Source organism: Notolepis coatsorum (assembly GCF_963971535.1).
Source record: "Notolepis coatsorum genome assembly, chromosome: 1".
NCBI classification, from domain to species: domain Eukaryota; kingdom Metazoa; phylum Chordata; class Actinopteri; order Aulopiformes; family Paralepididae; genus Notolepis; species Notolepis coatsorum.
In genome coordinates, this window is record NC_140165.1 from 144,629,712 (window position 1) to 144,657,279 (window position 27,568).

Consider the following 27,568-nt stretch of genomic DNA (forward strand, 5'->3'; position numbering starts at 1 on the left):
CGGAAATATATTAGAAGAAGAACAATAACGTATAGGGCTCTCGGACATAATCATAACAGATGTATCTTATTTAGAAGTAAATCTATCTTTTTAGAAGATTACTTGGCAAAAGGTTTCCATCTTCCAGTATTCCATAATTTAACTCCCAAAATTGAAACATCTAGCTTTTACATTAGTTCTTACCTTTTTACATGTTTTAAGAATACACAACCCTCTTAAATTATACAATTATACTTTCCTTCTTGAAAGAGACATTGAATACAAACTGGTAGGCTTTTAATCTTAGCACGAAAAATTATTTCCAAGGTTTTTACACCATATCTACACATTTTAATGCAGGACTTTATGAATAATGGATTTGTCGATTCAAGGTTTATTATTCTAATAGCTCTTTTCTGTAGTTTAATAATATGATCTATATTTGGTTTATAAACATTCCCCCAGACCTCAACACAATATGGCACAACAAGTGAAAAATACAATATATGCAAACATTTCTGATTCAACAGCTCCCTTATTTTGTACAGAACAGATTTGGCTAATTTAACTTTGATATATTGTATATGTGGCTTCCAACAGAGTTTGTGATCTATAATCACACATAAGAATTTTGTTTCATATACTCTTTCAATTTCAGTTCCATTTAAATCCAGTTTAATTTCACAGTCGGTATAGGAACACCACCAAATACCAAAAACGTAGTTTTGTTTTCATTAAGAGACAACTTATTCCTATCAAACCATTTCTTTAACTTTATCAATTCCCTTTCTACTATTTTCAATAATTATTTTATGTCCTCCCCTGAACAAAGTAAATTAGTATCATCAGCAAATGTAACAATTTTCAAAATATTCAATACTGTAAAAATGTAATTTAAATAAATTATAAATAACTTGGGTGGGTCCCAATACGGAACCCTGTGGAACACCACAAGTTACTCTTCTTTTTTTTTTATCCACTTTTTCTCCCATTTTCTATTTTTCTCCCATCCCAATTTCGTATCGTCCAATTCAACCCTCCCCTGTCTCGAACGCTGTTTCTTGCCTCCCACAAGCCGGATGCAATGTGGACTAAGTCATACATAGCACGAGTCCCCTCCGATACTCGAGGTAACAGCAGTCACATCTTTTCACCTGCGCGGCGCGATCTTTCAGCGTCAGGGGTCTGCGCTTTGGAGGGGCGCCGCCCCCATCGCTTCCTGATTCTACTGCGCAGGCGCACCAACCGACCTGTAGGAGTCGCTGTCCACAACGCCCAATCCCCACCCATCAGTTTCCCACCCCCTAATACTGCCAATGTGTATTAGTACGGACGACCAGCTAAACTGAAAGCAATGTGGAGCGCTGGGCTCGAACAGGCGAACCCAGCGTCTCCAGCATTCGTGGTGAGCGCCTTGCCCACTGCACCACGTAGCCGCCCTCACAAGTTACTCTTCTAAGATGTGATTCTGTATTATTAATGTTTAAATATTGAAACCTATTATTTAAATAACTTCTTAACCAATGATGAGTGACACCTCTTATTCCATACCGTTCCATTTTTTGTAAAAGCAGGGAATACTTTAGAATTCTTAATATTTATCCCTCAAACGATTTTGAAAGATTAAAATTTTATTTAGACTTGAATAATTGCAAGAATTAAAGAAAGAACAGATAATTTGTTTTTCAATTGTAAAATGGCCCACTCTTTACGTGAGTGGATTCAGTCTAAGGGGATCATCATCCAGGGCCGTTTCTAGCTTTTTGGGGGCCCTATGCAAAATGTTGTTTGGGGGCCCCTCTTTTGTTAAACTATGGTGGGGGGATTCCAAACCCTTTAAGGTGGGCATGCATTTAACATTTAAATGCATCAATCTGGTGCACTTTAAGAGGAAAAGAGGCTAGATCCGTGAAAAAAACTTGTATCTTTTTTTCTCACTCCATGATGTTGACCCCAGCAATGACATGAAATCATAATAAATAGGAAACACTGCGGCTCCCCTACACCAAGAAACTCCTTACAAGATTGACAGAATAGAATACCGAATACAAAAAAATACACAATCTTTTTCTTGTATGAATTAATATTATAATTAATGTTTTCCTCTTGCAGTCTGATATTTAAAGGAATACAGCAACATTTCCCAACATTATGGAAAATGCACCATCCTCTCCAGAGTCAGACAAGAAGATAGATACTAATTTCCTCTCTGTGCGTTCAGTAGTAAGCTGCAAAAACACCTCTCCCGGAGTTGTAAGCTATATGCTATAGCTAGCTGACCCATATCTGCTTCATTCATTTGTGCTAAGCTAGGCTAGCTTGCAGTCAGATAGTTTTCTACTGAGCACACAGAGAGGAAATTGGTATAATCTTCTTGTGTCTCTGGAGAGGTGGGTAAGTGCATTTCCCATAAAGTTGGTGTGTTCCGTTAAGAAACTGTTTTTTCCTCTCGTTCTGCAAGCAGTTTATATAACTCTTTGGTATAAAGAGTATAAGCATGCATGTATTCAATTTACACATACAGCCCACTAAACTATGACCTTCATCTGCATTATTTGAAAAAGCAGTTTCCAATAGACTTGTATGGTAAACAATCTATTGTCAAGATGGCTCATAGCCCAAACATTCAACTGCTAATGGCTTTGGTTCAGTTAACACAACTTTTCTTAAATTCTTGGCAAAGTTTATGTGCTCAGTATTGGAGTAGTTCAGAGGAGTTTCTTTCTTTTTCTTTTCAATGGGGAGATTAGAGAGGATAAACACCATACATTATATGTGCTGGTTGTGGGGTGCCAATTTATAAAAAATTTAATAAAAATGTATCTATCTTGGTAACACTAACTGGACTAAAATGCCATTCGTTGACCACACATTGCACTCATGTTTTTTCAAATGATTCCATTCTACAGTACATGCTCAAATCCTGTTGAAATGTATTGAAGGGAACTGATCAACATTTTGGGGTAAAAAATTCAAATATTGTTCAAACCCCATAACTCTACAACCTAAATATGAAATCTGACACAAATGTTTGCTATGCTGCACACCCCTATATGCTGTGTGTGTGGAATCTTTTTGACTATATGTGATTCTTTCACCAGTGAAAAGGTGGATGTGGACCCAAATGTCAAAAGAATTATAGCATGATCCTTAAAGATGTCTATTGTATTTTGGTTGACTCATCACTTTCTGCTCTCTGCCCACTGACCAGCTTTTCACAAAACCCAAAGCCATTTAGTTCCTTTTCTTTTATTAGAATGTTTGGCATAAAATAAAGTTAACTTTTATTATTTATTTATTTTACACCATAATCATATGTACAGTGTGTCTTAGTGTCCACTGACCCTGTAAAACAGCACATCCAAAGCCATCTCAGTCACAACAGCCACAAAAACAAGTGATCATAGGCCTAGTTTTCTTCTCTACCAGATGATGCAGTGTATAATTTATCAGATACTATTATCAACTATTCTCGAATTCTGCGAAGATTCATATATATACTAAACAATGCAAAAGACCCCAAAGTCTTGGTTAATCACTTCACAATTGCCCGTTCTGTAAGTGCTGCAATGCAGGCTTATTTATTGACAGTCTGCAATGTTGTCTTTTTTCTTCTTAATTTCTTCATTTTGCAACGATGAAATATGTCGTCCATCGAGCTAAGAGCAAAGCGCCAAACAATACTGTGTAGCTAAAGAGAACAAACTTCAGGACCTCTTTCAATGTCCGAAGGAAGCGTATTGACAAGGGATCCATGTCCAAAGGCACCTGTATCTTCTGCCTGCGACCGTTGTGTTCAGTCAGTTGTCCCACATTTTCTCCTCGTCCCATAGTTCTGCAATGAAATATACATTTCTTTATTAAGTAATTTCCCCTCTCACATTCTAGATAAACCGAAAAGGCTTAAATGCAGTTTTTATTTAATGTTTTTTTTTATAAATAACCTACATTTTCAAGTACTAGGTTAGTGAAAACCCTATGTTCTTTTAGTTAATTTAAATTAGAACTTTTTTGTAAAGGTTAAAATATCATGTCTATAGGCTCCCATAATATGGGCCAGGTTTATAGACTTGAACCAAGGCTGCCGATGAGAGGAATACTATTAATAATTAATTTGTTGCACAAATTGCACAAAGTGGGGTTGGTATTGATCTGCACTCTTTAAGTTTAATGTGAGCTTACACCGAGAAATGATGTCCATTATCAAATTAAAACCTTATTATTGTTCTTTGTTTTCACATGCAAAGGGAAAACATCTGCAGCCATCACCTTTGTTTGAAAGGCGGAAGACTTGAAGTAATACGTAAATAATAATTTACGGCATATTGACACATTGTAGGCTATAACTTAAATTGGCCAGTTAGAACATTGAATTGAATTGAATAACTAAAATAAGCCCAGGAGCACTGGCTTGTGCTACAACCAATGACTCCTGCTTTAGTAAATGAAGAAACACATAAAAAGCCCACATACTCCAGAAGTAATCCTTTTGATTTGTGAGCAAGACACATTCCAACAAATATTTTGGAAAAACCTTGCTGATCATAACAAAATAAATGATTGTTGGCTATTCAAAACGATTGAATTATCCTTTATAAAAATATCTTTCAAAATGTTATCAATTTGTTTAGCATATTTCACAATCATAACCTGAACAGATCTGTGGGTTAACCCTTTCAGAAAAGTGTAGAATATATGTATAATAAATAAAGCTCTGCTTTAATTTGAATAGTAACCCACTCTTCGAAATAGTCTTACCTTTCGATTGTTGGTGCAGGCCAGGAGGGGATCAGTAAATGGTCCTCTTCTGCCAGCCCAGAAATACTTGTTCCAGTCCTTATGGAAGAGGAGGAGCCACAAGCAATTCAACTGATTACAAGGGTCTCTGAGACCCTTGGGTTTTTCCTAATAGAAAGTTAAGCCGTACAAGTGCACCTGCTACCCAGACAAAGACATCCTACAATAAGCTATAAAGCCTTTGTAAAAAAAAAAAAAAAAGTGTATTTAAATTATATTTAACCTCACTATCCTGAGTAGAGGCTATCCTCTGGAATAAGTACAATAAGGGGGGCAATAGTTGTTTGTGCCCGTTAACTAAAATATCCGATGACTATCTCCAGCTGGCACAGGGGCCCTCTGTTCATAGTGTAAGGCACGGACAAGCTATTGATTGGAACAGAGATCAAACTCCCTCTCCCAACACACTTATCCTCTACCGGAACATGGGAGCAAATAGCTTCCTAATTCAATCAGCGTCCTGCGCTGTCAAATCATGGGCTGTGATGAGGCAAGATCTCCAGACAGCAGAGAGGGCCATTATTGGCTGATCGGGAGGCCTGTTACTGGGCTAATTGCTCCTTCAGAGAGCTGGACCACCGCTGATGGATACACTCCATAACTCTCCTTTCTTCTCTCCCTCATCTCATCTACCCACCCAACACCACAACACAATTATTATACAACAATTTATAATGTAGGTCATGTGCAAACAGATATCTTAACTCTTATTTTTTTTTGTTTAGTTGAGACAATTTTATTTACAACCTTTTTTTACAGCAAATTGAAAAAAAGAAAAAAGACCAGACATAAAAAATATATGAACCAAAATGCAAATAAACAGTAACTAACATACTTTCTCCCCTTTCCAATAAATTACATTTTCACAATAATTTTACGTCCTGCATGTAGTTCATAATGGAGCATTGATCATATATAGCAGATGACCATATATGATCCGACGCCGATGGAATACGCCGCTATATACAATAGTTATCCAGGACATTTGTTAAGTTGGGACAACGGTACAATATATTGTGCAACTAGACTGAAGAACATGCTCCTGTTTCGCCACCACAGACATCAATCAGACACCTGCGGAACACTGATATGGACATTAAAGTCAGTGTGTTTGATGTGGCCAGGTGTGCTTGCGTCTCCTAACGGGAGGCGGTTCAGAGGGCCTGGGATTCAGGGCGGTCCATGAGGGACTTGATCCAGCTGGTGCCGTTGATGAGTTTGGTGGTGGCGATGATGTATTCCATCCCGCTGTCCTCCATCTGAGAGAGGAAGCGCAGGGCGGCTATTTCTGCGTACGTCACTCCCCCGAGGAAGAACACCAGTGTGGTCCGGTTCTCCCCCTGTTGACCTGTTGGGGACGGATGAGACGAGAACAGGTGGACAAGTCTTCTGAACACACTGGTAGGTCAGGTTGAACACACTGGTAGGTCAGGTTGAAAGGGAATTCATAAACGCACACCAAAAGAAGCTTTTTTCCTCATTCACTCTCCCCAAGTGAACAAATAAATGGACAAGCATATGTATGCATAAGTAACTGATAACGTTTCATTCAAAATCAGGGCTATACCTCAGTCATTTAGTTGTTGTTTTGTAGCTCTCTCAAATGTGTACCATCATTCAGTGAAACCTGACTGAACCTAAGATAGAGAAGTAAAGTCCCATCTGTTAAAGCATCTTATCCATTCCTCCGCCTCCCCCAGCTAGGGGCCTTATTATCACTTCTTAAAGTCAATGTACCAAAGACACGCACCAACAAGTCAGCCGTCTAATACTCACAGTTCTAATTATCACATTTCCACCATGCGCATGAAGAGTGTGACTAATTCAAAATGCATTATTCACATCAGTTCAACACCTACAGCCGCAATAGCCCGTATGGAAAGGACAGAGGGAAATCGAACAGTGAGTGGTGGTCACTGACAAATGAACAGCTCACAGTGGCTTCATCCATTCTTCTCTTTAACACAAGCACACATACAATGACATCACACACGGACACAATGACATTAACATGTCCTATTGTCAACTTTGTGTTCTAAATCACTCACTTCTTTTGGGCCTTTGACATATCGGAAACAAAGCCATGTCTTATCTATCAGCAGCACACAGGTGCTGCGCTGCGCTGCACTGCCAACCACCAACCCCCCCCCCCCCCCCCCGTTTGGCAGCAGGGCACACTGGCTGCAGCCTCACTTTCCACTGGTTCTAATGTTTCCCTTTCTTTTTATATTATTACCATTAAACTCAAAAAGACAACACAAAATATACAAGACATAACAATGAGACCAAACAAAACATGGGGGCAATAGACAAGATACTAAGCTGCATAGGACTGCTATGCTATCAAGTTCAATGGGTCACAAGCTATCAGAGCTACACATAGGAGGAAAAGGGTAATTCAATACAACACAAATAATACTGTGTACAAATGTTTGTATACCTAACAACAATGATCTCCAAATGTCCAACAGTTGGTGCTTGGGCCATATTGAGTATTGCAGTTAAACAATCAATATGGTTTATTTTATTAAGCTATGTGTAATTTTTTATTTATTTTGACATTTACGTTTCTTATGAAGTCCAGCAGGCAGCTGTTGTCTTTCCTCAAAATGTGGACCCGGGAGCATCTTCAGAACCTCTTCGATGCTCCGCCAGCCGGGCCTGGCCAGGACCTGGGTCAGTCGGATGCTCAGGGGAGCATAGCCACTGTACACATAGGAGATGTCATTGGGGTTCTGTGGGACAGAATGAAACCACTTCAGTCAATACATCCTCAACGTTCTTTCATTCAGAATAACCACCTTCTGGTACTCAGGCCTACTGGACAGTCCTTCACAGCCACAGCCTACTGTGATGCAAACCCATGTACGCAGTGACATGAGACGAGGAGGAGCCGAGACGTGGAACTCTCGAGCCACTTCCTTCGCTGGCTCTGGGGAAATTAAGCAGACCTGGGCCTCTACAAAATTAATGTAATGAGACCTAAAACTGCTTCTACCTGTTAGGGTAGTTGAGGCTTATTTGATGGAGCAACAGATTTGTAATGTTTAGGGTCTTGGAAACATAATTTTACATTTTAAACTTAGAATGTCAATCAGCAGATCTTTTATTTATTTTTTAAGGGATTTTTAATGTTATGTTTTGGGTGCATGATGATGATGCATTTCATGTTTTACACCATGCTAGGCTAACAATTTAGCTAGTTTTCACATCAGATTGAGAAAATATTTTGTTTACAATATTGAAATTGACAGTCCTGATATTTAAGCAGTTGATTGCTATTGCGCATGTCAGTTTCGCTCATGATGTTGTGTGTTGAGTTTTCAGTGAAGACATCGCCTCCTATTCATTTTCGCGGCTGATATCCCTCTTCCTATATATTAAAAAGAAACACGCAAACATTATGGGAAATGCACTTACTGTCTTTCTCCAGAGTCAGACAAGATACCAATTCCCTCTGTGTGTTCAGTAGAAAGCTATCCAGCTGCAAGGTAGCCTAACTTAGCACAAATGAATGGAAGCGGATATGGACCAGGCAGCTAGCCTAACTGTTGGCCAAAAACACACGTTTTAAGCTAGGCTAGTGGTCCATATTCGCTTCCATTAATTTGTGCAAAGCTAGGCTAGCTTGCAGCCAGATAGCTTTCTACTGAACACAGAGTTGAAATTGGTATCCATCTTCTCGTCTGACTCTGGAGAAGACGGCAAGCTTCCCATAATGTTGGGGTGTTCATAGGTGTCAAACTCACGGCCCGCGTGCCAAATGTGGCCCGCCACGTCATTTGATGTGGCCCCCCAAGAGCTCAGGAATTTTTATTTTTTTTAACATTAATATTGGGTTAAAAAATAGCAGTGTTAAAATAATTGTGGGGTAATGCGTTAATAAAGCTTTAACTTTGACAGCCTTAGTTATTACACATTCTTACACATACATGTATGTTGAACATCTGAGGTATTGATGAAGTAACAAAGGAAAAAAGCCAAAAGCACTTACTCCTCAGACATTCTTTGACAATTTTACAGCCCAAAATACAAAAAAGATCCAGGCAGAATAGGTAACAAAGGGTTGAAGAAATATTGTCTGAACTGTCAGATGCAAACTGGCTGTGACATAACCGAGCATCTCGCTCAATTGAATAAGAAGCTGTAGGGACGCAAACAAGTCCCACCCAAAACTTGACCAATATAGTTGTGAACTGAGACAACCCTTTTTGTTATTTTTGAGTACAGTTACAGTTGTGTGTTCATGCAGACACATAATAGCAATTTCATTACGAATTGAAAATGGGGGACCCTGATGTAAACAAGTCGAAAGTCTTTCTCTGGTCTGCATCCCCTTAACAATTGTGTGTATTGAGCTGTACTGTACTGTACCCATTCTGCAATCTGTTAATTAAAGTTAATTAAAATATCTTCCATTAGTTGGATGTATGGCCTCTGCAAGGTTGTGTGCAGCCATTTGTTTTTGTAACATCTGCTACATCTGTCCCACGTGTTCTCTGCAGCTCACAGTTGTTAGTTCTGCCCCTCTTGACTGTGACAAAAAGGTTTTGAACAGACTTAATGTCATAGCTTGTATTTGATGATATTCTTCTTTGTTATTTACTTGAATGGTTTGATCATTGATTGATGGAGTAATATGGGGTTCTGATAAACTAAAATTATTTGTTAAAATAACATAAGCCAACATATATTTTTACATCTATGCAAATGCATATGCAATATGTATAACTTGAATAAGTAATAAATACAGAAACAACATGTTTAACAATATGTAAATGAGTAGCTACATTTATTTTACATTACATTAACATTTATACGGTCTTTGGCCCTTTGAGGGCAACCATAATGCTGATGTGGCCCTCTGTAAAAATGAGTTTGACACCCCTGCTTTTTAACACATTCAGTGCCAAAAACGACATATTACGTTTTTGGATCGTTTGATCTTTTTACTTTGATCCCCGCTCTACAGACTTGCCGGGAGCGATCTGCATCATTTTGGCACGTCCCCACACATTAGAACGGCAATGCTGATCGACTATCACCAGGTGGCAGTATCGTCCGTGTCTGAACTGCAATGGCTTGGGGTTGATAGTCAGTCTCACTTTCATTTCTCCTTGGTTAGTGGCCCCTCCTCCTGCTGGAACAGAAATTCACATTGCTCGCCTCGGAATTCCGCTGCATAAGCGTATTTGACCATCGAAACGTATATAGACATATACACTGGTAATCGCGATGGCAATGTGATCACTTGGAATTATTTTTCTTGGAATACCTTCTGGCTAAGGTAAGGTACATTCTATGTCTATTTTACCGAATCTGAAACGTGTTTTTCTAACGATCACAGTTCTGTGTTTCACCGGATGAAAAAACATGGTCTGCAAACACGATCAGAGTTTTGAGGTAAAACGCCCCCCCCCCCCCCTCCCTACACTGGCTCCCAGTCCCACTTACAGTAGAATAGACTTCAAAATCCTCCTCCTCACCTTTAAGGCACTATCGGGTGCAGCACCCCTATACATCACCGAGCTCATCACCCCCTACGCAGCACCCAGGTCACTAAGATCCTCCAACCAGGCTCGGCTGGTCCCCCCCCGCACCAGACTCAAAAAGAGAGGCGATCGCTCCTTCAAGGCCGTGGCCCCCAAGCTATGGAACCAGCTTCCCCTGGAGATCCGATCTGCCCCCTCGCTGGAGACATTTAATTTTTAGAGGGTTCTAAAAACCCACTTCTATTCCCTGGCCTTCAATAAACCCTGATTCTCCCACACCCTAACTCACACACTCCCATGCAATTTTATCCTGCCCCCTCCCTCTTGTATCTCTTATGCTCCTCTGTCCTCTGTGTGCTACTGTACTTTGTGTTCCCCTATCCGTGTGTTGTCCTACTGTCCTATTCTCTGAATGTACTGTCTTGTCCTGCTGTGCCTTTTTGTATTTGTGTATTTTATATTAGGACATTGATTTTAAGCTTCGATTGTACAGCACTTTGGTTGGCTCTTGTGCTTTTAAACGTGCTATATAAATAAATTACTTGAATTGACTTGACTTGAAACGACCGCGGAAACGACTATAAGGCTGGCATTCTAGGGGTAAGGATAAGCAATACGCGTGGCACTCAAAGTGTTAACCTCTTCGGTGATATGTTTAGTCTGCTGGTGGTGGTCGTTGTTGTTGTTGTTGTTATGTCATACTGTGTCACTGTGCCATGTGTATCTGTCATACTGTGTCACTGTGCCATGTGTATCTGTCATACTGTGTCACTGTGCCATGTGTATCTGTCATCATGTGAAACCAACTACAGTAACTGACTGTACGTAGTTGATATGTCTCTGCACCACATCACCAAGACAACTTCTTGTACATTCACTGTATTTAGAAAATTCAAATTCATATTTAGATAAAAAAAAAATAAACAAAACAGATTCAAACCTCTGCTCCCCTCTACAGCAACTGAATAATCTCCTAAATGGGACACACCTGTTCATTAGCATCCTCCATCCAGAGCTTGAGGGTCTTCCTAATAGTGGGGTAGTTGTTCCTGGAGCTGGCCTGGGGCTTCAGAAGCCCCGTCTTCTCTAGGTTGTTCAGGGTCAGCATGTGCTCATAACCGTAAGTCTTAACAAAACAGAAATGGCAGTATTAAGTAGCCATTAAAGCCATGAGTTTCCTTTATTCATAAAAAAAAAAAAAATTATAATAGAATAAAATATAAGCAATTAAAGGGCCAAGCACAATATGCTAATTTGATGGTTGACCACACATGATAAAATAGGCAGAGAAAAGATTTAGACAAAAAGAAGAAGATAAGGGGAGGGGTATATTTGGAGAAGTTTTTAAGAATAGCACCACCTTGAGGCCAATTTACTCAACTTTATCAGCCTCCTTCCTGTCTAAATTGGGAAATCATTCATGAGTAACACTTCCTTTTAATGGTCATATGGTTTGACTTAATGAGTAATGCCTTAAAAGATGCTAGTCCCTAGATGCCACTCAGCAAGTTGTGAGAATTAGGTGAACGCTTGATGGCGGGTATTCTATTATAGCAGACAATAGCATAACAGTTAAAAGGGGAGTCAATTATTAACATTAATCAACATTCTGCTGGATTTGAAGAACCATTATGATGCGCAAATTGAATACTATTCGTGGTAGCTATTGTCATGACAATGTTTGCAGCAAACTTTACTGCACACGCGGTGCATCATGGGAAATGTATATCCTTCCGAATAAAAGCGCAGCATCAGAAAATCTGTAGACATTTTCCCTCAACCCCCACCCAACAAACAGACAGACAGACACACACCTGTGACCCACTCAAAATGGCTCCATCATGACGCACCAGTTCAGGACCATGGTTCTAGTTAATCATTCTGCAGTTATTTTGACATACTGTAGCTACTCGGAATGGTTCAAATCCAGGAGAATGTCAAGGCTTTTCAATATCAGGATCAGGACTTACAGTACGTACCCATTAGGAATGTACCTTTATAAAAGAGATCCTAAACAAAGACACATTCTAAAGCACTAACTGTAATCAGTGTTTATTTATTTATATATACTATAAGTGTGGACCAGTGTTCCTGCAGAACAAGACAATCACTGGAGTGCGTTAAGTATGGACCAGTGTTCCTGAAGAATTAGACAATCACTGGAGCGCGTTGTACCGGTGTTCCAGAGCAGCATTGATGATATAAGGTGGTAATTTACTAGGGCTTTATAAATATACAGATACCAATGATAACTGCGCCTGTCAGACAGAGAAGACCAACCGACCTCATCATAAAGAACACAGTGGTGAGTGCTGTAGCTATCACCGTTAATAAACCTCATGGCTGAGTGGCAAACAGAGTCTAGGGCCCGAGTGTGGAGGCAGCAGGTGTCTGTATTACATCCCCATAGTCCAAATTGCCAGGAAAGTTGATTCAACAATCCTTTTTCTACAGATCAAAGGGGAAACTGGCTTTGTTTCTATAAAGTAGTATACACACATTCTTCATGATCATTTACAGGGGACCCTGGGTTATCTTTTTCAAACAGATGGCCAGCAACAGAATTATTTTTGTGGAATGCAAGGCTGATCTCATTTTGATCCAAGTCTCTTGAAGGGTGCATGTTGTTTATCAATGAATCAATTAAATGACTCCAGAGCCACATGAAAACATCAGGGATATTTGACGTACAATGGATGTTCTTATTTGTAATATCTTCCATAAATGCTTGGTCATTAAAAAGTTAAACATTTCTCCTCAGAGTTGTGTGAGATCTAGTTTTTGCCAATTGTGTGCTTCTTATACATGCAGATATAGATCGATTTGAAAATAGAAGATCGATTAAAGATCAATGTAGGGAAATCACTTGAATTGTACCTGTAAGATCTCCCTCTTGTAGTAATCCAACACCTTCTGCTTCAGGCCATTGTTGCAGACAGACTGCATACAGACCAGACGCAGAATCTTTATCAGAGGATCTTTCTGGGCGATGCAGTCCTCTATGTACGTGTTCACCTGGAGACAGAGCCATGTTTATTTAGGACCGTTAGTACAGTGGAAAGAAGACCTATGAATGCCCCTCTGTTGTCGTTATTGTTGTTGTTGCTTTGTTCCTAGTTTTATTTAATTCAGTTTATTTCACTTTGCAGAAGTCAGGAATGAGTTCAGTTCAGTTTCTGCTGAGGCAATGAAAAAAGAAAACGGATGCAAAGCGATTGTTGGCCAGCCACTGGCATTAAAATAAGTAAATCAATAAGTAAAAACTCTAATACAGTATGGAGTACAAGTTCAAGTTTGTTTTGTCAGAACAAAATACAGGATACTTTATAATGAAATTGGCAACGGCTGACTCCACCGTCGACTCACTGTCCATCATTGCTACAGGCAAATCTTTTGATTGAGGTCAAAACGTGGCCCTGCATATAATCATTGATTAATGTACTGGGAAGTAAAATATGGTCTAAATTGGACTTTTTTTCTCCCCATTATGCCAATAGTGCTATTCTATGTCTCCTCTGTCACTCTAGGGAGGGTGTCGACAACCACATGTCTCCTCTGTCCACTTGATCTAATTTAAGACTTACTATACGATATATATATATTAGGGCTGTCAATTTATCGCATTAATTAATTACACAGCAAATTATCGCGTTATGAAAATTAACTCAATTAATTAAACTTTTTTTTTAATAACTTTTTTTTAATCTCATTCATTCCATAAGACCGTAGAATACACATTTACAGATTTTTTTAATATGGTCCATTTGCATGTTCTTGGTATCTGATTCTAGGGACATCTATGGATCTCAGGGAATGTATTCCCAGTGTCAGAAATACTGTGTCTGTTACTAGGCTTGAGTAAATTGTAATGAACCAAATGAGAATATCAATAAATATTTTTTTTTATCTTTGACTGTGAATAACACTATGCTCAAATTGACCAGACCTGAAAAATCTAAGCAAATTAATGGATGGAAGATGATTAAACAGAAGGTTTTGTAGATACAGTACTGAATGCTGCCATCCGGACACATGCAATTTGAAATATGATTATAGAATATAGAATATCAGGCATAAAATGGTTATGCGATTAAAATTAATTACAAATCCTGTAATTAATTAAATTAATTTTTTTAATCGCCTGACAGCACTAATATATATTATTGAAAATGGACCAATATAACAACAACAATAAAGAAAAAACCTAAGGATAATTGTTTTGTCCCTGCTGCATTATACTGCTCCACTTGGGTTACAGCTAAATAATAATAATAAAATACAACACAATCCAGGGTACCTTGTCTGTGTCGACTCCAGTCATAAACTCCTGCTCCACTGTCAGGTTATCAAAGAAGGCCTCAGAGGCTGAAACAAAACGGGACCAATCATTTATATTCATCACAGTGCATCATAGCTAGATACCATGTTAAAAAAAACAATACTATTACATGAACAAAGGAGTGTTGCAGTGCTTAAAACAGAATGGTCTGCAGTATAAAAATATACTCTTTGGGAAACAGATCGGTCAAGAAGAAAATGTTGTCATGGTTGTAACGAATTACTAAACCAGTGAGACAGTGGCTCAGGAGGTAGAGCGGTCGTCTGGTAATCAGAAAGTTCCCGGTTCGATTCCGGCTCCTCCCAGCAGCATGTCAAAGTGTCCTTGAGCAAGACACTTAACCCCTAACTGCTCCCGATGAGCAGGTTCCTTGCATGGTTGCCTCCACCGTCAGTGTGTGAATGAATGGGTGAATGTGAGGCACAAGTTGTAAAGTGCTATGGATAAAAGCACTATATAAATGCAGGCCATTTACCATTTAAACCAGTGAAAGTAACAAAATAAAATGGACCATTATCCAACAGACACTGAGACACAAAAGATTAAAAACCTAGATGGGTTAACTACATGCTTTCTAGTAGCTGTGTGCACATCCAACCTGCTTTAAAACAGGTACAGGATAGAAGTAAGGAAAGGCATATCTGCACACTGGAGCACAGCTCCCAACACTTTAATGAATACTAAAGCAATGTTTAAACCCAACAGGGTCTTCATCAGGCAAATGACACGTAGAAGGGTATATATAGGCACTAAGCCAATGACTGAATCACTGCCAGTGACTTAAGTAGGCTATAGCTAACTAACCGTACTGTCATGCACTTGTCCTAATAAACTAACCTACACTGTAGCACTCAACACTTTGATGAACATTGTTGCTCAGCTGATAGAGTTGTGCCCTTCCTGATGGCTTGTCGTACAGAACTTGTAAGTCGCTTTGGATAAAAGCGTCAGCTAAATGACTAAATGTAAATGTAATGTAGCACATAGGCCAGTCAATTATAGTAAAAATAGTACAAATACATATAAACATTCAATAACCCATAGAATATATAATTAAGATACATGATAGAAGAAATATAGCAAAAAGGCATACCAACAATTGACAAGAAAGATTTGTATATATCATGAATATATATATATATATATATATATATATATATGTATATATATATATATATATATATATATATATATATATGTTTTTTTAAACCACTAGCATATTAGGGTACTGGAAGGCAGAACCAAAGAGAAAGTCACAAAAAGGGTTTTATATCAAAATCATCATTCCGAGGGTCGGTACATAATCCATATGTGGTGCCATTACATGTAGCCCCATGCATGTTGTATATCCACTTCATTGTCCTTGTGGCCTGGCTTATGTGGGTAAAACTGTATATAGCGTTACACACCAGGATTAGCGAAGTTAACATCACAACTCTGTGGCTGTTCATTTTAAACAAGCCAGTCAATACGTCAGCGCACCGAGATATGTTGGTGTGGGAAAAGTGGAGAAGCCTCATAGGGGAGGTGATCTTGGGGAAAAAAAAAAAAAAAAAAAAAAAAAAGACTAATGGATATATTTCCTCAATACCATGTCCATAAAGGTCTAAAATAAATGAAGAATTTGATATAAAACCCCTTTCTTATGATTTTCTCTCTTTCAGTACCCTAGTATGCTAGTGGTTTAACACTGTGTATGCCACTCACGGCTTTTCTCTGGTTTACGCCCCGACCGTTGAATGCCATGTCACGAGTATTCTCATTTTTTAAATTTTTATTAGCGATCTGAAATCATATTGCATCACGCAAGCCTACCGTTGGAGATCCAGGGACCGCCGGTGCTCAGATGTGAAAAAAGCGCCCCCTATCGTCTCCCAGATGGTAAATCACCCTTTTGGAATGGACTCAATGAAAGTGAATGGGAGAACGGATTTCTGACTCCACATTTTACTTCTCACTGATGCAGCCAGGGTCTACCAGAGTTCATTCTGGAGCCTCTGAGCCACGGCGAATATGGGTTATACTGTACACACGATGGATCAATACAATTATCGATTTTTTCGAATGGCGATCGGAAATTGGAATAAACCATTTGGATACCATCTGACCTCAGGTAAGGAATCTATGTTATCAGTGTTAGGATAATCAGACCCGTTTTCATGGATATATAAGCGTTTATGTGATATGTGATATGGCTGTTTTGACTGTAAAAGCCATGAGGAAATAAGAGCAGCGATTATCAGCGCACACATCTTATCGATCATCTAGCGTTTATTTGAAAACGATTCATAAATAGGCCGACAAATGACAACGTTCTGGAATATTCCAGTAAAAGGCGATTATCATAGGCATGGGTTGTTTTTTCCCCAAAAACGGGTGATTTTCAAAATGCTATCAAACGGAAATGAAGCGATAAAAATACAATCTGCCTTGACAATGTTGACTGGAAAATGATTCTTTGATAAGCGACGGGCAGATTAGACACATAGCCATAATTTAAAACATAGATTAGGCGATATTAATGTTAACATTGGCCGTGGATGGTGGCATTCAAGGGGGTAAAAAGGAAAACACGGCTGGTGCTCAGTGTTAAGAAATATATTGTAATTGTTTTTTTCTTTTTATATTATGAGGTTTTTAACTCTTATATAATATAATAATATATACAAATCTTTCTCGTCACTTGTTATGCCTTTTAGCTATATTATTTATATCATGCATCTTCATTATACATTCCATTATGGGTTATTGAATGTTTGTATGCATTTATAAAATCTTTACTATAATTGATTGGCCTATGTGATATAGCCTATTGACTTGACAGTGATGTGATTGAGACATTATTGGCTTAGCACTATATATACCCTTCTACGTGTCATGTAGTCAGGTCAGGAAGACCCTGTTGGGTTGAAACGTTGCTTTTGTATTCATTTGTGTTGGAGCTGTAATCCAGTGTGTGGATATCCATTTCCTTCAATTGCCTACATGCTTTGCTAGACCAATTTTTCTGACACCAAAGATGTGTCTTTGTATGTGTTGGATAATAGTTATTTCTTCAGGGATAGAGGAGAAGTCAGGGATAGAGGAGAAGGTTCTGTCCATACTGGTGATGTCCTTGATCAGCTCAGCTATAGAGGTGTGGTTAGCCAGCGAGCTCCGTGCTGCCTGCATGTGGGGCAGCTGCGACACAAACTGTTTGATTTCTCCCACTGTTTTAGCGTTGTGGCGCTCCTGTAAGACAGGGGAGAAAAGTCTAATCAATTATCAAGCCGTTAGTAAAAGTTTATTCCGACTATTTGTTAAATTAGATATTTGACCATGGCCATTTGGTTATTTTAGAGAATTATTGCCGCTTTGCTGTAATGAGCCCCCCCCCCCCCCCCCCAAAAAGAAATATCCATCAGACAGCAGGAAATCAAATTTGATATGGAACATGTCTGGGCAATTCAGACATGTAAAAACACATACATTTATAACACCCAGGGCACAGCATAATTTTATAATTATATCCCTGAAAAGACAGTGTCAGGGATACTATGCATCAGTGGCGTCGTTAGCCCTGGGCTTCCGGGGCTTTAGCCCCGGATGTTTTTCTCCTAGCCCCGGATCTAAAAAAAGAAAAAAAAAAAGTCAGCATCCCCATTGTCTGTGCTGAATGTTTGTTAGTGTTTGGTATTTTTTGTTGGTTTTTAGTACTTTTAAACATCAATTTTTAGTAAGTAGTTTTCATTTGATCCTATAATTTTTTCATTCACCGATTTGTGGACTTTTTTTTAGTGTCCTGAAAGGCGCCTTGTAAATCAAATGCATTATTATTATTATTAATAATAATAATAATAATAATAATAATTATTATTATTATTATTATTATTATTATTATTATTATTATTATTATTATTATTATTATTATTATTATTATTATTATTATTATTATTATTATTATTATTATTATTATTATTATTATTATTATTATCATCATCCAGGAGGGAAAAGACACTTTGGATAGTAGGGACTGCATCTCTGCCTGTCCTGACCAGGAAACACTTTGCAACTGTGATCTCCTCTGGCAATAGTTGGATATTGTAATGTGTGGCGAGGGGTTGCAGCAATTCCACTGAGAGAAACTGGTCTTAGGCTGGATAACATGCCTGTATGCCTCTCATAAGTTGTTATCCAACTCATGAGAACCTGCTCTCAAGCTCTTGCAGCATTCTGTCAACGACTGGATAGAACAGTCTCTGTCTCAGCTGATCTCCTGAGCTGAGGTCTGAGCTTGTGCCACAAGATGACTCAACTACATACTCGTCCATCCTTTTCTGCTTCCTCCTTTGGCTGGTAGTATGTTCCTCAATCCAAAGGCCATTACATATGGCCTTTGTCCTGTCATACATGTCCACTGCCATCTCTGAGGCACTGTGCTTTTAAATAGTACAGATATTGAAGATGTGCACTTTAATGCAGCAGCACCTGGAGCCATCCATACCCATGTCCAGTGTCCTATAATAAGCTTTAATCGAACCCTGGTTCATTTCCTCGGATAGTCCGGTTGGTTTGGGGTGGTGTGAAAGCTCATTCACTCTTGCAAGTGAACCCTGCTGCGGTTCATTTGAGATGTGAATGCAAAGCGGACCAAAGGCAGGAAAAGACCCAAAAATCTAATTTTTTTTTTATGAGAAGACTGAAACATATGTATATAATGAAACACACAATACAGTTTTTTTTCGATTGCCTAAGCATGATTTTGAAAACGGGGCCCGGTGTTTCAAAACACACAATTAGCACAACCACACACACAATTATCACCTCAGATCCTTTGCTAAATTAAACACTTGTCAAAACCATACACTAATTTATAAAAACTACATTTTGTTACCATATGAAACACACGTTTCATATGACTTAATTCTGTTTGAACCAGTTACACACACTGCTGTGCTTAACCTAAAACACATTTAGCAATTCTACTTCTCAGTGATTAGAGTACTGTAAGTGAAGTACGCAGAGAATGTGCAAATATACAATAAATTCACCAAACACTACACAAGACCAATGCTGTAGACTGATGAAAATATAATTTATTTATCTACATATACCCAAATCAATGATGCAGACCGATGAAAAAAATAACATTTTCTCTCCATATACCCAAATCAATGATGCAGACTGATGAAAATATAAATGTTCTCTCCATATAACCAAATCAGTCAACATTTCAACATGGAGAATCACAACAATACATGTCCCAGTTTTCATGCTACTATGTGCATAACACTGTAAGCTCAACAAATATCAGACAAACATAAAATACTGTATCCAGTACAGGTTAAAATTACAGTAAAACTATTTTTTTTTTTTGAAAAAACTTAAACAGAAAATACTAGACATTATCTCTTTGCCTAGCTGGATCTGGCAAGATAATTTTTTGTTGTGATTCTCCATTTTGACTGATTTGGGAAAATGGGAGAACATTTATATTTTCCTCAGTCTGCATCATTGGTTGTCTTGTGTAGTGTTTGGTGAATGTATTGTATATTTTCACGTTCTCTGTGTACAGTACTTCACTCTCCTTCCATTTTGGTTGAAGACAGGTGAACTCACCTGCTGCATTTTTATAGTGCTTAAACCTGATTGGTGTATCTACAATTAAGCAATGGTGTGTTTGTGCATCTGATGGCTGCGTTTAACCAATTGGCTCATATGTGTGGTAATTTGACATTCTGTGTCTAATGTAATGCAAGTGTGTTTAGTGTTTTGCAAATCACTGTGTGTATTGTTTTGCAAAAAGTGTGAGGCTGACATTGTAGGGGTGAAAATCTGGGCCTATATTTTGCTCCTTGAGTGTAAGGTTTTGATAATTGTGTAATACTTTTGATTTGAGTGTTTATGCAATTGAAGAAAACTGTAAAGACTAGAGATGAACTGTTTATTTCTTTTGTACATAGGCTGTGCATATGTTTGTTTGTTTGTTTATTTGCTTATGTGTATGATTCTTAACTGTGTTTTTATTTTGTTATTGGTGTATATGTGTGTATGTATGTACAGTATATATATTATATATATATGTATATATATGTGTATATATGTATATTTGTACTCCTGTTGGGGCTTCTTGGACCAGACCAATGTTTTATCTGGCTAAATAAAGGTTAAATAAATAAATAAGAAACTGATGATTTGGTCCTGTTAACTTTGAATTTTCTATGGGGACTGCCCAGATCCCCCTCATGGACCTGGACCTCACTTTGAGAACCTCGAATGATTCTAGTTATTCAGTATTCATCTCTAATTACTAAAAACGCCCCTGCTATGCATTCACCCCGACCACCACAGATCCTGGGTGTGAATGCGATAACTAAGAGTTTTATCCTGGGTGTGAATGCGATAACTAAAATAGTTTTATCCTGGGTGTGAATGCGATAACTAAAATAGTTTTATCCTGGGTGTGAATGCGATAACAAAGAGTTTTATCCTGGGTGCAAATGCGATAACTAGTTTTATCCTGGGTGTGAATGCGATAACTACGAGTTTTATCCTGGGTGTGAATGCGATAACTACGAGTTTTATCCTGGATGTGAATGCGATAACTAAGAGTTTTATCCTGGGTGTGAATGCAATAAAACTAAGAGTTTTATCCTGGGTGTGAATGCAATAACTCAAATAGTTTTATCCTAATCTTTCAAATTTACTGTGCACATTCATAACCCTAGAGAACCCTATTGATTTTGGTGACCCCATGACCTTTCCTCTAGCACCTCCATCAGGCAAAACATTCAATATTCAAATGAGCGTATATCAGGGCTGTACAGTGCGACATATATGTCGCACGTGCGACACTGACGTCAGTCTGTGCGATGAATGAATTGACTTCAGTAGCACTGGTGCGATGGCCCGTGGCGCAAGCAAAAAAAAAAAAAAAAGTGTGACGGTAAATTGAATGGACCACGGCGCCACGCTATCCACTTGGTACTTGTAGTCTGGTGCGATTAAAAACAATGTCCCGTCTCGCGTAGAGTCCATAATCAAACACCAAATCCCATAATCCCTAGCGAACAATATCCCGCGAGTTGCGAGCTCAATGTACAGTGACTGGGTGACTTCGACAAGATGAAGCGCTTTTTTAAGGTATTAAATCCAACAAAAGAAGTACAAGATCAAAACCCCAAACAAGCCCGAGAGGGACCACCGTTAATAGAAACGAGACAAAAGGAGAAGATTAACAAGATGTACAGATATAACGCAGAGTGGAAAAATGATTTTCCGTGGATATTTTTTAATGAGGAAGCGCAGCTATTATTCTTCGGTCACTGGTGCCGGGAGACTCCGGAAAAGATCCGATCAGAGAATCCCTATGTCGCGGGTAACAATATCCTAAAAAGGGATAACATTAATAAACACAATACGTCCCATCGACACATTCTTGCCCGGGATGCCTTCAACGCTAAACAAACCCCTGAGCGGGCCGGCACCCTCTTGCACTCGCTGAGTAAACAGGCGACCAGAGCGGATGATGCTGATCTCTGTGAGGTAAAGCTTAAGATGAATGTGGCATATTGCATCGCCAAGGAAGAAATGCTGTTCACTAAATTTAAGCCGCTAATTTTACTCTGTAAAAAGAACTCCATCGTATGGCTACTTAAATTCCCATCCGGGATCAATAAAGTATTAATTATCTATCTATCAATCAATCAATCAATCTATCTAATAACGAGACAATATGCAAATAAGGTAATAATAATAATAATTCATTTTATTTATAAAGCACTTTATTCATGCAGAGTTCCTTGTACTTCTGATTAATGCAATAGTGTGTGTGTGTGTGGATCTGAAAAAGTGGCCAGCAGACATGATGCTGGAACTGTGACACGTGTGCAGTGCACACACACACACACACACACACACACACACACACACACATGAATAATTATAATAATAATAATAATAATAATAAATTAATTTATTTGGTTCCACAAATATGTACAGGTGTTTGTATGCATTATATCTATTTGTTATGTTGGTTTCTAGGTGTTTCTAGGTTGGTTTGCCTGGTCTCGGACTGCTTCATATCGGTTATATGGTTATGTCCTTGTTTTTTTTGTTTTACATTATGGGCAAATAAAGAAAGAATTTGTCTGAAAGCATTTCTTGGATTTTGTGTGCCCTGTATGCAAGATTCATGTCCCTTGCCAGTCACATACCTATTTAAGTAATGAACTGCACTACTTGTGGTTGTTTTTAGAGATTTTAGAGACGTTTTATACTCGTGCTACAAGATTTTGGCCTGTGCTACAAAACTATCAACCTCTGTAGCACCAGTGCTATGTGCAAAAAAAGTTAACGTACAGCCCTGGCGTATATCCAAAACTGTTAGTCATACAGTCACAAATATGGATACCCAGAGATGTTTCCAGCATTCTGAGTTTTTTCTTTTTTCCTTCTAAAAGAAATTTGACCGCCAGACCCAGTAACATTTTATAAAAAACATATGGTAAACAGGAAGTGAGTACTTGTGAACTCTTTGTCCGATTTGCACCAAACATGTGAAATATTTCTGTCCTACAATAACAAGGAGGCCTGTGAAGTTTTGAGTCTCACAGTGACCCCATTCTCACAAAACTAAAAATGGTACTACTCCTCAACCAATCATTTGAAATGGGGCACTTCGGGGATATACCCCATGTCAGCAACCAACAGCATGAGTCTAGTTCTAGCATTTGAAATCTCATTCAATCTAAATATATTTTAGATAATAAAAAGTCATCACTTAAATCTGGAATTTAGATAAACGTTGATATGATATAGCAGATGAGAAAGGATACACCTGAATGTCGCAACCAAATGAACAAATCCATCATTAAAAATGAAATGTCCCTGCAGATAAAATAAGCGATCATATGTAGACCAGATTTTACTTCGCAGAACACTGGTACTTTGCAAGCTGAGAAGACAGCGGAGGTAGTCACATTGCCAAATTGATGTCTATGTATGCCGGAATGTTTTGCCTTGAACACACCCTGAACTAATTTCATTGGTCACCCCAACTGCTTCTTCTGGTCTTTGGCACCCGTTTAATGCCATAGTGAACCTCATATTGTTGTTAAAACATTTCCCCCCAATAAAGCTCTTAGTTACATCATCACTGTGCTGTCAGAACAGTCTTATGTTTGCAGGTTAAGTATTTAATGTTCGTTATTGCCCACTAGGCCACCATCATGTAGAATAGTGGCCAGAGCAGTCTTGTTTCACCAAATAGCAAACATTGGAAATACTTCACCTATAAGTACAACCTTGCTTACACAATGTTGTGCTAACAGAGATTTGCTGAAAGGAAATGTGTGTTTGTGCATAGATCACTCGATTTATCAACATCTAATGCGATTTTCACGTGAGCATTTCCTGAAGATGATGGTGCCGTTACACGTCACGCTTCAAATTCTGGAGCGCTAACTAAAATCACACATGGGGGGCGGCATTTTGCCAGCTTTGTTTGGTTCAGTGTAAAAAAAAAAGCATCTCTGGAGCATCCCGGTGGCGCATCGCGTTAAGATGCATACTGCGGGATCGCAACGTCCTGGGTTCAAATCCGGCCCAGGACATGTGTTGCATGTCCTCCCCCATCTCTTCACCCAATTTCCTCTCCGACTGTCCTATACCCAATAAAAAGCAGAAATGCCCTAAAATATATATTTAATTTCTTTTAACGCATCTCTGTAAAAAAGGATCTCGGTTTAAAAGGGGCTTCTGGAAACTCAGTTGACCAAATTACATATTTTGACAATAGCAGGTGCTGCGCCCTTGAAACCAGCGCCATCAAGTCTGACTTAATCGACATTGAATGAAAATCAAATTGAATCAGGACCTCGTCTATATCGCAAGCAGTGTCAATACGCAGCCCTACATATTAGAACTGATGAATTACGCATTAATAACATTAAGCATGGTGGGAGGAGGGTGATGGTTATGAACTGCTTTGCTTGCTCATGACGTGAGTTGATCGACCAACTTGTATTTGAACTGAATATATGACTTACATTTTGTTAACCTTTTCTCTATAAAACACTGATCAATCCGCATCGTTAAAAGGGCTTTATAAAATACATTTAATTAATTGGATTCTCTCGTCACATCCACAGTGAAAGACTTAAATATCCCTAACTGAGATTTAGCAACAGATTTATTAATGCCTTTGGGGTTTGTGTATGTGTTTATGTTTGGGTTTTATTACATCAACACATTTGAGATATGATTGTGTGCCTGTAAAAGATACACAAAACAAGTAGACCAAACAAAGCAACAAGGATTGTAAAATTGTGGTCTGGCCGCGCTCTGAAACATTAAGACTTCTATCTTTAGGTGCTTGTCATCACCTGCCAACATCTATTGGTTTTCTGGCCAGACCTTTGTGACAAATTGCCACAAGGATCAGATTAGATTAGCTTGGTTGTATCGATAGCGGAGTGAAGTGGTCCAGCTCGTCTGGCTGGGAATAGCAGCCAGAGTTTTAACACTTGTGCTGTGAAAGGCGGTACATGGTAAATGTTTTCACACAATATACAGCGGGAAGAAGAAGACCAACCTCAAAGGCAGCAGAGATTATTTTAGCCTTCTTGCTAAGTGCTGCCCCAACAGCATTGAAATTCTTGTCCCGGATCTCGGCATACAATTCCTCTGCCGAGTTGAGCTGCAGCTTCTTGGGCTCTGTGGGCAGGTCTTTACCCCCTTCACCTTGCTTCTTCTGAGCAAACTTCTCCGGAGGCAACTTAACATAACCTACATTTGATAAAAGAAAGTACAGAAACACAAACAAAAAAAGAGGCCAGAGAACAAAGAACAAAATAGGACAGACAATAAGATGATTTTCTTTTTTAAAGCTAACAAATATGAATGCATAACACTTGAAATGCAATCAAATGAAATTAAAAGGTTCATCCTGACCGTTGGTGATTCCATAGATCTCATCAATGAGTCCCTCGTAGGTGAGCTGTGTGGCCAGTGGTGTGAGCAGGTCGATGTTACGGTCCAGGAGCAGCAGTGTATCAAACACAGGCAGGATCTGTGTCTGACTGCCAGCAAACTCCCTCTTCATTCTCAGCATCATATTAGCCACATGCTGCAAACCATAAAGACTCATCGTCAGCACAAAGCAAGTAAAGCACTGCTGCTAGCCACCTGTTCGGAGATAATTAGTTGATGTCAATGAATATTCTACGTAATTAGAATTTGCTCTTGTGCACTAGGATGTACTACAGTGTAGAAAGCAGTAAAACGGTTGACATTTTCAAACCAAAATCATTCCCGTTACACCACACTCACCCGTGCACAGTCTCCTTTCCCATAGATCTGTGGTATGGTCCCATATAGTGCCTGCAAAGTCATGAGGCCTTTGGCGGTGTGGTAAAGGCTTGTCTGGTCATTTTCTAGATAGCATTCCTATAGGAGGACATAGGAGGATGAAGTATATCATCTGTACACACAAGATCCTTTATTAAATATCAATATTATTTCAATAAGGCATTTCTGGCTTATTAGACAGCATGGAGATGGTGAATGACAGGAAACATGGAGAGAGAGTAGGGATGGAATGCAACAAAGCTAAATTAAATCCACAACGTTGTAATTACATAGTATTTAGCTCACTGTTCCTCTGCCATCAAAAATGGAATTTTAAATATTTCCTTGTACAGATCTGGGAAATCAGATAATCTATCCCATCCAACCATGATAAGATGTAGGGCTGGGAAGAAATAAATTTTTTTATATTGAATTGTTTCACTTGAATCTAATTGAATCTTAAAATCCCGCCTCACATTCTGCACATGTCTCTAGTTTGCCTTGTGCCGAGTTTCTGTTGAACTGCTACAGAAACTCAGTTGACTCAAATTACATCTTTTGACAGTGGCAGGTGCTGACCCCCTGAAACCAGCACCATCAATCTATATCGAATCAGGTAATCAGCGCCAATAGCCCCTAGTGGGATGTCGATGGTATCATGGTAGATCTAAATGTAGATCTGAACATACCCTGAAGGCGCCTTCAGATTCCATGGAGAGCAGGTCACCGTCGTAGGGGATCAGATCCAAGATGTACTCGTCGATATTGGTGAAGGAGGCCAGAACGCCCAGCTCCTTCAGCCGCTGTTCACACAGCATGCTCCGCCGTGGAACAAACAGGATGTGGAAGTCACGTGCCGAATGCATCTTGTCCTCGCTTAGGGAGCACAACAGTTCAACAAGAGTGTTTAATACTGAAGGTGACTTGGAAAGAGAATACACTTATATAATTTGCCTTTATTTTTTAATGGATATCTTTGAAAATGAGACGGATGAACACACCTAAAGACATTTTCAGCAATGATGTCCATAAGCTCTAGCCTGGGACGGACGAAAAAGATGATGTTTTTGACATCAGCAGCTGGGAGACGGCCCCCCTTGAGGGTGAACATCTTCTCCACCTCATGTTCCTGCAAGGTTATTATTTTATTATTCTTTTTTATTGTATTATTTCTATTCACTATGTTTGGTCCTGTGGTGACATCATAATGATGGGATCAGACCACAATAACTAGATTTTCATTTAATTCATTTAGTCATTGGCTGACACATTTCCAACATTGTGCTCCGATTATGATTGTGATCGGAACGACGAACAGGCGTGTGTAGTGTGACGTAATCAAAGAACAGCGACACATCTGGGACACCCCACAACCCTGATGAAAAGAATAGCCATGTTGTGTATGCATCTGGGTAGGCATCACAACGGTGTTCACTGTGCCTTTAAGATGGCACGGTGGTCTTACGACAGGGCTGTGAAATACCGTCAAGTGTTGTGGTAACGTCAGTTGGGTGTGTGGTTGAGCATGCAATAAAAACGTCTAACGGTACGTCGTAGTCCGGTGCGTTTTTGGAAACATAATATTGGCGACGAGGATGGGATCATGGATTCCCTACTTTCACCTCTCTCTCCG

General features: G+C 39.0%; 1 protein-coding gene across 1 annotated transcript in view; it reads right to left on the minus strand.

The window, feature by feature from the left end:
- Positions 1-5,496: 5,496 nt before the first annotated feature.
- The window catches only part of vps33a (VPS33A core subunit of CORVET and HOPS complexes), a 28,835-nt gene continuing 6,763 nt past the window's right edge, over positions 5,497-27,568 (minus strand). The window contains exons 3-13 of the mRNA XM_084320714.1: positions 26,937-27,064; positions 26,625-26,811; positions 25,918-26,034; positions 25,540-25,714; positions 25,181-25,374; positions 17,712-17,838; positions 14,566-14,633; positions 13,146-13,283; positions 11,257-11,394; positions 7,343-7,511; positions 5,497-6,124 (exon numbers count right to left, since the gene is read on the minus strand). Of these exons, the coding sequence (XP_084176840.1) occupies positions 5,931-6,124; positions 7,343-7,511; positions 11,257-11,394; positions 13,146-13,283; positions 14,566-14,633; positions 17,712-17,838; positions 25,181-25,374; positions 25,540-25,714; positions 25,918-26,034; positions 26,625-26,811; positions 26,937-27,064 (1,635 nt within the window). The 3' untranslated portion in view covers positions 5,497-5,930. The remainder of the gene's footprint in view (positions 6,125-7,342; positions 7,512-11,256; positions 11,395-13,145; positions 13,284-14,565; positions 14,634-17,711; positions 17,839-25,180; positions 25,375-25,539; positions 25,715-25,917; positions 26,035-26,624; positions 26,812-26,936; positions 27,065-27,568) is intronic.